The 14018-nt window shown below is 39.2% G+C and overlaps 1 protein-coding gene across 1 annotated transcript in view; it reads left to right on the plus strand.

The window, feature by feature from the left end:
• LOC124555016 (adiponectin receptor protein) overlaps positions 1-14018 on the plus strand; it is a 95813-nt gene that overhangs the window by 68727 nt on the left and 13068 nt on the right. The window contains exons 3-6 of the mRNA XM_047128761.1: positions 7358-7628; positions 11039-11219; positions 11522-11709; positions 11883-12076. Coding sequence (XP_046984717.1) covers positions 7358-7628; positions 11039-11219; positions 11522-11709; positions 11883-12076 — 834 coding nt within the window. The remainder of the gene's footprint in view (positions 1-7357; positions 7629-11038; positions 11220-11521; positions 11710-11882; positions 12077-14018) is intronic.

Consider the following 14018-nt stretch of genomic DNA (forward strand, 5'->3'; position numbering starts at 1 on the left):
CTGCTGCTCCTCTTGAACTGTAGAACATGTGAAAGCAGAATGAGATTTTCACTCTGCAGCGGAGTGTGCGCTCATATGAAACTTCCTGGCAGATTAAAACTGTGTGCCCGACCGAGACTCAGGCTCGGGACCTTTGCCTTTCGCGGGCAAGTGCTCTACCAACTGAGCTACCGAAGCACAACTCACCCCCGGTACTCACAGCTTTACTTCTGCCAGTACCTCGTCTCCTGCCTTCCAAATTTTACAGAAGCTCTCCTGCGAACCTTGCAGAACTAGAGCACTTGCCCGCGAAAGGCAAAGGTCCCGAGTTCGAGTCTCGGTCGGGCACACAGTTTTAATCTGCCAGGAAGTTTCATGTGAAAGCATTTGTTCCACCGAAACACTCCTCTCTTGTGTGTCTGAGTTGGTTCAGGGACAGGATTAGATTAGGATTCAATGTTTCCTTCAGGTAGGTCAGATTTTTCACTCAAAGGGTTGCTAGTGGTTTCTCTGGCCAGTACAACTGTGGCTGCATAATGTTCAGCTTGGTTTCCCTCGTAAAAGAAGCTGATGGGTGAAACATATGCCTGGTGATGTCACAGTCTGTTCAATTAATGAATATTCCACTCCTGTATAAATCCATATGTTCAACTCTCCCGAGCTTACTATGCTCATAGCAATTTGCAATAACTACTTCGGTACTGATTACAGAAAATAACTAGCGTGAACCTGTTTGCTGAAAATAGGGTCGCAGCTCAAGTGTGACATATGAACAATCCTGACCTTCTGCTATACCCTTTTAGTACTCTCTCGCATGTTGCTGGTACCCGTACGTGCCTACCGCTCAGGTCGGGGAGATAGCAAAGTTCTACCTATGACAAGATTGGAGTTAAGTTATGGACATCAGCACATAACTGCCACCATCTTCTACAATCAGTAGAATCTCCTGTGTTTTTACTTGCACAAATTTCCCTAAGTTCCCCATTTAGTAGGTATGTATGTATTGTGTAATACTTGAATCTGGCTCATCTGTTGCTAATTGGAAACTGTATCAGTAAATACAGTCATGCTAGATCTTTTTCTGTTCTCAACGGCTGCCGTATGGTAATACAGTGGTAGATTAGATTTGTCTGGTTCAAGTACCAGTTCTAATTCCAGCAGCAACTCCTCCTGCACTTCCTATAGGCCTACCAAAACTGTAACTCCCCTCATCTTTTGCTTCAACCCACGGCAACATGGGACAGGGAACTCCCCATCACTCCCCTCCCCTAAGTTCTGCAGTTACATAGACATGCAAAAGAAAACGCAACATAACTTACATAAGACAAAACTTCTCCCCCTGTTTTCATTTTGTATTGGAATAATAATCACCTATGTTTCTAAAGAACATGTACACACTAATCCAAACATACATTATTCACTCTTACTTCTATGACTTTAACCTACACAACCTCCTGTACGGATTGTGCAAGATTTCTACACTTCCTCTCTTTCTTACTACTCATACTTCCAGCATCAACAGACGACACCTGTGTCAACACATCTGGAGCACCTCGAAACTGCTGCAGATGCCCCACATGAACAATACTTTTGAGAGTCAGTAAAACAGAAGCATGATGTTTACCAGCAGTGTTGTTTCAACTACCTGAAATTGCCCTTAGTAATGAGTTAAAGAACTTTTGGTCTTACCCTTCGGAAAATATGGGTTCAGTAACATTAACATCTGACTGACTTCATATAGTGGTAACCTGGCCACATAATTCCCCAGCTGCTGTTGGCATTTACTTCCTGCGCAAATTTACCTCAGTTTTATATGAGTAGCTTTATTCATTCATAGATCCCTTCTTACATGGATAGAGGACATGTCAAAGTATTTACAAGTTAAGACCAATTTAAAATCAGCTAATTCATATACACATACATTTACAGATTTCTGGTTAGACAATCATTAGATTTACTCCTGGAATACAATACTTTTTTTACAAATAACTTATTAAATTATGTAATGCCACACTGTTCACTCATATCTCTCTATCAGTCACTGTGTGCGTCACCCCCCCCCCCCCTCCCCCCCCCCCCCCCCCCCCCACACACACACACACACACACACACACACACACACACACACACACACAAATTATGTGAGATGTTGAGCTCAGAAAGAGGAAGAGGTGTTAATATTGTACAATGCATAACTTGGGGGTAAGTTTGTCTAGAAAAGGAAAAAGCATGGTGTGAAGGTGTTATGTGGAATGTTGGATGTTTTATTATCATCATCATTATTATTTATTTGTATAATTTTTGTCTTTTAGCAAAATCAAGACTCCATGCCATTGCCATGACTCAGCTCTGTTATGTCAAACAGTACAGCATATGCTTCCCATAAACAACCTTTTATGAATAGACTTTTGAATAATATGCACTCACAACAAAGGATATAAATCAGTATGGTGAATGCCCACATAGTCTCTCAGCAACTTTCTCACTGTGCATTGTACACTTTTTCCTACTGCTGGCCTCAGGGTGCAATGGACTCATCTTTAACTTTTTAAACTTCAGCAAATTACACATTTGCTTTAACAAATCGGACATAAAGTTTGTCCCTTGATCAGTGGTCATAGCTTCTGGCACCCCAAATTTGAGCACCTAGTTATTGGACAATGCCTGTGCCACTGTTGCTGCCAGTTATAGATTGCAATCATTTCCACATATCTAGAAAAATGATCAATACTGGTTAACACATACAGATTAGTGGCTGGAGTCTTGTTGAACTGCCCATGGACATCCAACCCAATCATTCTGAAAGGCTCTGTTGCTTCTGATAACCTCTGGAAAGGTATTAACTTACAGCTCATATCTGCCCACTCTGCACATAACTCTTCACATGCCAATCCACATCCTCTTTCCTGGTCTTCCACCAGTAGTGCTCTGCTGCTCAGCTATTCATTGTTCTACAACCCCAGTGTCTGGCCAACATGTGGCCATGTGCTTCTTTCAGCTTTGCAGGCAACGCTACTGGTAGCCCCCAACCTCACCGTCTTACAATAATCTGTCCCACCCAGTGAATTGCGGTTGCAATTTGTACTGTTTATGTTCCAAGTCAGCTCATTGCACTGCTTGCCATTGTGCATGGTGTGACCCAGTGTCTGTGTCACTGCTACTTTACAGCTTAAAACTATCCGCTTTTGTGTGTCTTTTACCAGGTGTGTGTAACACTTCATACTCGAATTACCTTGACCTCAGTGCCCATCTAGTTCGTCTACTAGACTAAGCCCAAACAATCATTACGGACTGCATAGTCTGTTACTACTTTAAAACTCTTTCCATATAAATAACACGTGAAATGTGTGATTCTGTAAATCACACTAAGCATCTGTTTCTCTGTTTTGCATAGTTTTCCTCTACTCTGCTCAACTGCTTAGAAACGTATGCTGCCAGATTCTCCTTACCCTGACTGGAGGTGTCTGTTGCCGAGACACTGTCTTTCTTGTAGTCCAGGAAAATCAATTCAGGGCTTGATGTCAACCCTGTTAACTCCTTGAATGCGTCTTGGCATTCAAACTTTACCTCATTTTTTAACAGTCACATAAATGATCCTGCTATATTTGCAAACCCTTTCTTGAATTTTCTACAACAATAATTCCCTAACCCTGGAAAGATGGTAACTCCTTGGTATTACTAGGAATTGGAAATTCCCGTACTGCTTGTGTCAACCTTGTATCTGTGTTAACCTTTCACCCTAATAACATGCCGTAAATATGTACCTTCTTCTAATACAAAATGAAATTATTCCATGTTTAATGTTAAATTTACTGCTTGTACTCTTTTAACACCTCTTGCAAACATTGTTTATACTCTGCCATACCCTTCGCAAAAATGGGTACACCATGCACTGGCAAGGCTTCAGTCTCCTCAGTACTCTGTCCAGCAAATGCTAAAACGTTTCTGGGGCATTTTTCAAACCAAACGGCATCCTGTAATATTGAAAATGGCACCAGATGACTGAGAACACTGTTTTCAGACTGCCCTCCAGATATGGTACCCATTCTTCAGATCTAAGGTAGAGGACTACTTGCACTATCCCAGATCATCAGTAGTTTCAGTAATGTTTGGAAACAGATAGGCATCAGTTGTAGTTTTGCTGTTAAGATGACTATAGACACAACAGAATCTGTCTTCTGGCCCCATCTGGTGACGACCCCCCCCCCCCCCCTCTCTCTCTCTCTCTCTCTCTCTCTCTCTCTCTCTCTCTCTCTCTCTCTCTCTCTCTCTCTCTTTCTTTCTTTTTACAACTTCAATGGGTGCACTCTGTGGACTAGTGCTTTCCTCTGTTGCACCATCTGCTAACTGTACCGCAATTAATTCTTCTAATAATGGTTGCATACAATGCAGTATATGATGAGGTCTATGATGTACCAGCAACTCGGTTACAATGTTTTGTTTCATGCATTGCTGGTAAAGACTCTTGAGGAAACAACAAATCCTCAAATTCAAACAATAATGTCTCCATTTCCAGTCTACCTATACCTCTAAGATGCTCTAACTTTCTAAGCAATGAAGTTTTAATGACATTTTCCACATTACCCTGTTGCAGTCTGACCAAGTTTCTACACATATTATACAAGTCTTCCAGATTAACTACCAACATTCCCTTGGTGAACTGTACTCCATCAATGCCTAAAACTGTGTTAATTCACGGGCACTACTTTCCTGTCAAATTTTTCTTGTACGTGTGTTATGCTTCGCCATACAAAGCAATGTGATGTGTCTGATAATAATATTCTGCTAGCAGTTCTACCAATCACAGTGCATTAACAGACCATTCTGGTCCCACATTTACACATACCAACATCCCGGTACCTTGCAGCACAATAACATACAAATTAATCTGTAGTGTTGTTGACTGTGATTTAAGTGGTTCCACCCACTTAAGAGTGGTGCACCTTGCATTCATACTACATTGGAGACTGTCTCCCCTGGTTGGAACGTTGCACACCTCAGTTCAGCTGTATGCCACGTAAGGTCAATTTTGACATACTGTGTTATCAGAAAGTCCAGTCCCAGGATTGTGCAGTAACTATCCCACACTCAGGGCACAACTCCTACACATTGCTAAAATGCTGCATCCCCCACATGAAAATCTATCATTGCTGAAACCAAAGATTCCACATCACTGTCTCCAACACCACGTAAAATTTTTCATGTATGTAATATTTCCTAATCTGTTCAATTTGGGGTTTAAAATTATGCTAGACTGCAGTATAATTATTCTTTAAGTTTGCTAGAAAATTGCCAGTTCATGTACGCAATTGAAGAGGGGAGATAGCAGTGTTCAGCGTGTAATATACAAGGTGTGCAACTTTGCTTCTGCCATTTTTCCCCAATATTTGAGGCTTTAATGAAACAAATTGGTTGCACATGTAGTATTCAAAGTATTTTCCATCGCTGGCCATTACTTTCTCCCATCTTTTGGACAGTGTAAGAATCCCGCGTCAAAAAAATTATTCATCTTTTGAAGCGTTCCATGAATCGATCCAATTTGTGACTTCTTCATGAGATCAGAAGTGTTGGTCAGCCAGGCCATGTGCTATTGATCTAAAACAGGTGATAGAGGGAGCAATGTCTGGAGAATATGGCAGGTGGGGTAGGACTTTCCATTGTAACATTTCGAAGTACGTTTTGACCTCCTTTGCAATGGGTCGAGCATTGCCGTGCTGCAAAATCACTTTATCGTGCATCTTGCTGTATTGCGGCTGTTTCTCTTTCAATTCTCTGCTCAAACACATTAATTGCGTTCAGTAATGGGCACCTGTGGTTGTTTCACTTGGTTTTAACACCTCATAGTACACGACGCCGAGCTGGCCCCACCAAATGCAGAGCATGATCTTGGGGCCGTGAATATTCGATTTGGCCATCGACGTGGAAGCATGGGCGGGATATCCCAATGATTTTTTGCGTTTAGGGTTACCGTAATGAACACAATGAGATGCAGAAATCCATTCCGTTTTTTGCCTCTGAAGCAACTGTTCAGAAACACAGAAATGCTATTCAATGTCTCTTAGTTTCAGCTCTCACAGGACCCAAGTTCCTTCTTTCTGAATCATGCCCATAGCCTTGAGAAATTTTGAAATGGCTTGCTGTGTCACTCCCAGTAATTGTGCCAATTCTTCTTGAGTTTGATGTGAGTCTTCACTCAGCAATGTCTCCAATTCTGCATCTTCGAAAACATTCTCTCTTCCATCACTATGCTGGTCTAAGACGCTAAAATCACCGCTTTTGAAGCATTGAAACCACTCAAGACGCATTCTTTCACTAATAGCGTCCTTATCATATGTACTTCAGAGCATTCCATGAGACTCAGCCGCTGTTTTCTTCATATTGAAACAAAACAGTACCACCTCCCGCAAATGACGAGAATGAGGCTCATAAACTGACATTTTCAGTCAAGAACAACTTTATGATGCTGACACAAATAGACTAATGTTTGAATGAGGTTATGTTGATGGAGATCCAAGCTAACTGCCTGACATCTGCAATCTGTTTCTATCGACTGCTACTTACTATTGTCGCCACCTATCGGCAAATGGCGGAAGCAAGTTGTACACCTAGTAATTTTTTTTTTACTGTCAGTGGAAGTCCATATTTGCCTTCATTTACCCCTCGAGCGGGCGTGCCTCTGTATAATGTGCATCAGTCACAGATAACATTGTCTTCTTCCATTTTGTTAAATGTTTTAAAAGTGTGAGCCTGTACCTATTCCTTCATTATTGCTTCAGCTAATACAGTGATACGTCCAAATGAAGAGAAGTAATAGAAAATAAACATCGAGCTAGGGGGTAAAAAATATTCGATCTGTTCAAAAAACTGACCCAGATTCCGAGCTAGCAGCACAGTTCCACAATGAGGCAGTCTTCTATGTGATAATTAGGAATCAGCTGGGAGCTGATGCAACTGCACTATTTAATGCGTAGTTGTTCATTACAGTGGGGTAATACGTGTCAGTGGCAACAGAGTGATATAATGGAAGTTCGTTTTATTATTGGTTAATCAATCAGTGATTTAGCTTATATAATGTGTGTGTATTTGTTTAATTAAACTAAAATTAAACTGTGATGTTGCTCATACGTGTTTAGCTTGCTAACATAAAGGCATCTATTCTTTACATGGGTACAAAGTATGTCGCACACCCTCTTGTATTGTAAAACGCAGCATGCCTGTTTGGGGGTTAAATATATAAAATGTAAAGCACTAGATTAAAGGAATACAGCAGGCTGTAAATGACATCTGAAGTATTGTTAAGTGTCCTTTGAGAGACAGATGTTAGCTGTATACTAATACCATGACACCAAATGAGAGTAATTCTTTTAATAACTTGCAGATGACGGAAGTTCTGAAAGCTGGTGTGCTTTCAGATGAAATTGATCTAGGAGCATTGGCGCACAATGCTGCAGAACAAGCAGAGGAATTTGTCCGAAAAGTATGGGAAGCATCATGGAAAGTATGCCACTTCAGAAATTTACCCCAATGGCTACAGGACAATGACTATTTACATGCTGGACATAGGCCACCCCTTCCAAGTTTTTATGCGTGCTTCAAGAGCATATTTCGCATTCATACAGAGACTGGAAACATCTGGACACATTTATTGGGCAAGTAAACATTATTTTTGCTTAAAAAGATGAGCAACCTACTGAATGAGATTCTTTCATTTAACTTTTGTTCCTTGGTATTTTATTCATAGGATCTGCAATCTCATTTTAATGTATTGAACTTGGGGCAACAGAGACTTATGTATTGAGGGTAAAGTCATGGAGTGGGAATAGCTTGCAGGTTATAAATTCTGAGATGAGAGTACATTGATAAAAGGAATAGGTATGAAAAGGTTTTCCATGCTCCCCTGTATCACTTACCATGCTTTATTTTTTGGTGCTTCTAGGTGGTACATAAGTCATGCTCAATTTGAAACCCATCAGAACATGCCTTTGCACCACGGAGTTTACGCGTGTGTGTGTGTGTGTGTGTGTGTGTGTGTGTGTGTGTGTGTGTGTGTGTGGTTTTTTTTTTTTTTGGGGGGGGGGGGGGGGAGGGGGGGGTGGTGATAGTCCTCGAATGGTTGTTCTGAAAATGCTAAATGTGTTAGTCTTGTGGCATTCTACATTTAGGCCATTGTAAAATTAAAATTTCCTCTATATTCAGTTAACATTAGATTTGTTTTATTTCATTCAGTTGTGATCAGCATTTCTATGGAATTATAAGTTGATGTGTGCAATCTCTTGGAAAGGTAATTTACAACTGAAGGCAAGTTAATAACTGATGTGATCTTGTGTATTTGAAATGCGAGGGTCATTCAATCATTAAAGAGACAAATTGCTCTGGGGGAAAAAGCTGTTAGTAGGGAAGTTCGGTACTGTTATGGCTTTAAGTTGGCATCACTGGAATGAGCCCTGATCAGCTGATATATCAACAGTTTTGTTTATAACCTCAAAACTACATTTCGAGATGGCGAGTCCACTTGAAACGTCAACATTAGTTGAACAGCGTTCTGTTGTTTGTTTTTTACTTGCAGAAGGCGAGAAACCAGTGAATATATACTGTAGAATGTCTAAAGTATATGGTGAAGGTTGTAGGAATCATGTAAATTTTTACAAGTCGGTAGAACAGTTCTAAAAATGGCTACACCTCAGTGACTGACGAACACCGTTCTGACCAACCAGTTGCAGTTTCAACTCCCTCACTTGAAAGTTGAATTGATGACTGATCATTGTGTGACTGTGGAAATGACAGTTAAGGCTCAAGTTAGTACTGGTACAATTCATAACATTATCTTTCACAAGCTGAAGTACCACAAAACGTGCAGGATCTGTCCCAAAGGAGTTGACATGGCTACACAAGGAAACGAGGTTGAAAGTGTGCACAGAGTGAAACGAATGTTACGGAAGAGAAGGTGAGCACTTCAACAAAATTGTAATTTGTGATGAAACTTAGGTTCACTATTATGAGCCAAAATCAAAAAAGAGAAAGCATGAAGTGGAAGCACACCAACTCACCTGTCAAGAAAAAATTCAAAACCCAAGCATCAGCAGGAAAAGTCATGTTGACGGTGTTTTTGGATGCTGAAGGTCTAGTTTTTTGTGATTATCTTAAAGAGCAGCGTACATTGAACAGCCAATACTACTCGGATTTGCTTTTAAACAAGGTGAAGCCAGCCATGATGGAGAGGGAGAGACACGTCATGGATCTTAAAGGAGAGGAGATCCTCCACAAGACTACACACGCCCTCATATTGCCCAACTAACCCGTGAAACCATCGACAAAATGGGCTGGGAAGTACTGCCTCATTCCCATTACAGTCCTGATTTAGCACCTAGTGATTTCTACTTGTTTGGTGCACTGAAGGAGGCATTATGTGGGAAGAGGTTCCAGGACAACAAGGATGTAAAAAAGTTCATGGGAAATTGGTTCAAACATCAAGATAAGAGTTCTTTGCAGCCGGAATAAAAAAGCTTGTAGCCCGTTGGAACAAGTGCCTAAATGTTCAAGGGGATTATGTTGAAAAGTAGAAAGTGTCGTTTTGTAAAAATAAACGCTTTTTTTCTTCAGGCCAATTTGTCTCTAATTATTGAATGACCCTCGTATTACTTCCTACCTCTGGGCTAAAATAACTTGTGTAAGTAGCTGTGTAAACTACTTAATTTTTTTGGTATTTGCTCCAAACTTTAATTGGGGAATGTTTCCAATATCATTCAGACTGGAGTCTGGTATGGCACGAACGCAAATATCTTCTGCCTTAAACTGACCCATTCGACCATCTTTTGTTACATTGAAGTTAAAGTGCAACTTGTTCCCATGGTCTTTAATTAGAGAAGATTCTTGGCTCACAAATGCCCTTTTTAATTTTTTCTTATTCCTTCCCCACGGCTGCCTCTTCTTCTTTTTCTTCCAATTGATGAAACTAAACAAGCAGTAGTTGTTACGGCACTAGACCAATTTATGAAGAGTGAGAAACAAATCCCTTTTCAGCCATAGTGATGTAGGTCTCCTGCTGGTAAGCTAAATCACTTCAGGACAACTTCAGTGCGGTCCTTTCAAAAGGACTGTTACCAATTTCCTGCCCAGTCCTTGTCCAGTTATAGGTTGCAGGAGTGGCCATATGGTAGTTTGTAGGGAGGGGGGGGGGGGGGCGTGGAGCTGGGCATATGAGGTGTTTTTAATATTTTGGAAGACGAATGGTGTCTGGTAAGTATCCATAAATAAGTTCCAGTTCTGAACCTGTTAAAAATCTGCGTAATACTGACTTAAGTCATTTTCTTGGAAGAAAAACACCTGACTACACTATAACGCTATATTGTTTTCCTGTGCCTGAGAGCTGGGGGGGGGGGGGGGTTTACGGGTGTCCTCGATAGTTCATAAATTTTATCTAAAAAAATCAACAAGATATTAGACCCAACCTAACAATTGTCGTTCCTTTCCTACTTGCTTTTTTGATAATATTAATAAAAACATATTCCCATAACAGAATTTGTTCATGCATTAGAATTATCAACTTCAGATTGATCTCAGGATATAAGATGTCATTCAGTATTGTCTTGGAAAGTAGATCTCGTCAATAATAAGATCAAAACTAGAAATAGTGGATGCATACTTAATGGAAAGAACATTTGTGCAATACGGTATCCCTCTTCCATTTTCTCAGGCTGGTGGACTAAAATCAGTACATTGCGTTTAAACAAAAACTATTGAGAAAAAATTTAAAACAAAAATTTAGTGCACAACTGATAAAAAGTTGTTCCAGTGAGTGTTGGATAACAATGGTAATCCCCTTAAAAATCTATTTTCACTAAACCTTCATTTGTATTTGTATTGGAGAGCTGACTGGGAAAGTCCATGGAGTTTGGACACATCCTTAATCCAATGGCGTTCCTTGATTGTGGTAGATAACTGTCGCATTTTATAAAATTTCTTTACACAGTGTCTTTATAGTGTGGCATTAGAATTATAACTTTGTTTAATTTAAATGGAACTGAACAAACTCGTTTTTACACAGTATTTGTACTTTCAGGTTGTGTTGCATTTATTGGGGTAGCCACATACTTTCTTACACGACCTTCAGAGGAAGTTCCGCTTCAAGAAAAACTTGTATTTGCTGCGTACTTTGCTGGTGCTATAGTCTGCCTTGGAATGTCTTCTGCATTTCATACTGTGCACTGCCACTCAGAGTGTGTGGGGAAGCTATTTAGCAAGTATGTATATGCTGATAACCAGGTACATACTTCATTTTAACATTATCAGTTGACAGAATGCTGCTACTTGTCTGTGTTATTAAAATAATTTAATACAATAGTTCAAAAACACTGACTTTAATTAAGGAAAGAAACTATCCAACAGAACCTAGATTTTATAAGTATAATATTTTGTTCGTGGTGCACATTCCTAGAAACAAAACCATTGATTCCTTAAAAATATTAGGTAATTATGATACTCTTTGGTCATAAAGAAATGAAAATATACTTTACTTAATTGTTTTCTTTCCCCCTCTCCCTAGGCTCGATTATTGTGGCATTGCAATGCTAATAATGGGATCATTTGTTCCCTGGTTGTATTACGGCTTCTACTGTGATTTCCAGCCCAAACTAATCTACTTGAGTGTCGTCATTGGGCTGGGTGTAACATCCATTGTAGTATCCCTATGGGATAGATTTAGTGAACCTAAATACAGATCTTTACGTGCAGGTAAGTGTACTGCAGTCAGATTTGAAAGATGAATATTTTTTTAAAAAAATCAGACTTTTGAATAGACATCTTTTTCCTTCTTGATGTTAGGGTTCCTTTATAATGTATTTGTAAGTGCATGAATTTTTTTAGATGATGATCTGTAATTTATGGAAAGAACACCATTGTTACAGGTGTATTTATGGGCTTTGGATTGAGTGGAGTTGTTCCTGCTGTCCATTACGCTGTCTCTGAAGGATGGTTTAATGCAATTGCTCAAGCATCATTAGGGTGGTTGATACTTATGGGATGTTTATATATCTTGGGAGCTTTGTTTTATGCTCTGAGGGTACCAGAAAGATTCTTTCCAGGAAAATGTGATATTTGGGTAAGCAAATCATCATTTAATAAGTATTCAGTGACAGTTATTGACTAAATTGAAGTAAGTTAACTTTTTCCCCACAAAGCTTGTGTTCCTGTTGATTTTTTAAATAAGTTGAGAAAATTATGCTGGGTTGCATAATTGCACCATGCAATTATTTACTTTTCAGACTAGAGTTGTTTCAACATACAATTTTTTTTAATTACAGGAAAGTATATGATGTCAGTGAGATGCTTGGTATTGCTTATCTTTAATAATGTCTTATATTCAATTTGGTATTATGTGCAGAGTTCAGTCAGTTCCTTGTTTCCGTTTTCATTGCCAGTATAGCCACAAATCCACTTTCACACCTATATGCCGCTGTGAAAAGAATCACTATTCCCAAGGGTTGTTTTTTATTATATATATATATATATATATATATATATATATATATATATAGAGAGAGAGAGAGAGAGAGAGAGAGAGAGAGAGAGAGAGAGAGTATATATATAGAGAGAGTATATATATAGAGAGAGAGTGTGTGTGTGTGTGTGTGTGTGTGTGTGTGTGTGTGTGTGTGTGTGTGTATATATATATATATATATATATGGATACTTGTTACCACTATTTATCCTAAATTTGACTCGTTCTGTTTTAGAGAAATCTGTTACCAGTATGTCATCTTCATGTAGTTGAAGAAATCTTGCTTTGACTTGAACTTCACTATCTGAAAATGCTCTTAGAACTCGGGCATTTAAGAGTCGATTCTGCACTTCAGGAAAATAGTTACTTATACAATTTCTTATTGATAATTGCTGCTGTATTTCATGTGTCAAGGAGCAGTTTCACCATTAGTGTTAAGCATCACTATCAGTTCTGGTAACAGCAAAATGTCTTTAACTTCAGACCTGCACTGGTAAAGCTCCAGTCTGTGAAGGAAATTGGCAACTTCATTTTGTGCTGTCAGAATATTCACATGATTTCATTGCAAGCTGTTATGCTTGTTTATTTCTGCTGAGAAATCTGCTAGATGTGCCATTCTGAAAATACATAAATAAATAAATATACTGCATAGAAAAATGTTTCTTGTCAAACATTCAAACAATCAGGTAGAAGTGTTCCCTGCAGAGCATCATAATCTATAATCAAGTGGCTGAACATTGCATTTGGAGCAATTTCATTAACCCGTGTATCGAATCCAGAGTGAACACCGAGTGTGGAAGGTGTTAAGTCTGTACATTCACCTACCAAGTTTGGTGTGCACATCTCATTTTTCTCAACAAAATTCTTCACCGATTGGAAAACACCGTCACTGCGTGTAGTATTGTCTTAGTGATTCTGACAAGTATTCTGCTTTCAGGTTGTTGTCTGTTGTGTATCAAGCATCTGCAAACAAGATACACCAGCCAGTTCATCTAACTACAGTGCTGTGTGCAAAATATCCAAACTCTGGTCCTCGATACACCTTCTAATTGTGTTGTTAAAAATTGAAATCTTATTTCTTTTCCACATTTGTTTTCCTAGCTGACTGACAGCTAGTAAAAAAGATTCGATGAGAGCTACTTCTGGTGTATTATGTTTCTTGGTTTTAGAAATTCAAAGATCAATTTGGTATTAAGTTTAAGGACCAGTTACTGTTTAGACTGGGAATAATTGCCAGATGAATCCATGTGTGAACATTTCAGTGCAGCTGCTTGGAGTTTGAAGAATTCAGTGCACTTTTTCCAACAAACTCTGCATGACACTTTCAAAGTTGTTTTAAGTTGTTGGGTTTCATGCTCACTGTTCTTTGAACTTCACTGCACCAAACACTCTGGAGCTTTTCATTAGCTTTATCAACTACCATAGTAAAACCCCATTGCAGAAAAGCATCTTTGTATGTTTTTGTTTGTTTCTTCTTTTGCACGTGGTGTAGCCCCTGAAAGAAGAAAAATCTGTCAAAAGTATTAGCACTTAAGAGCAGGAA

This window comes from Schistocerca americana, chromosome X (assembly GCF_021461395.2).
Source record: "Schistocerca americana isolate TAMUIC-IGC-003095 chromosome X, iqSchAmer2.1, whole genome shotgun sequence".
Lineage (NCBI taxonomy): Eukaryota > Metazoa > Arthropoda > Insecta > Orthoptera > Acrididae > Schistocerca > Schistocerca americana.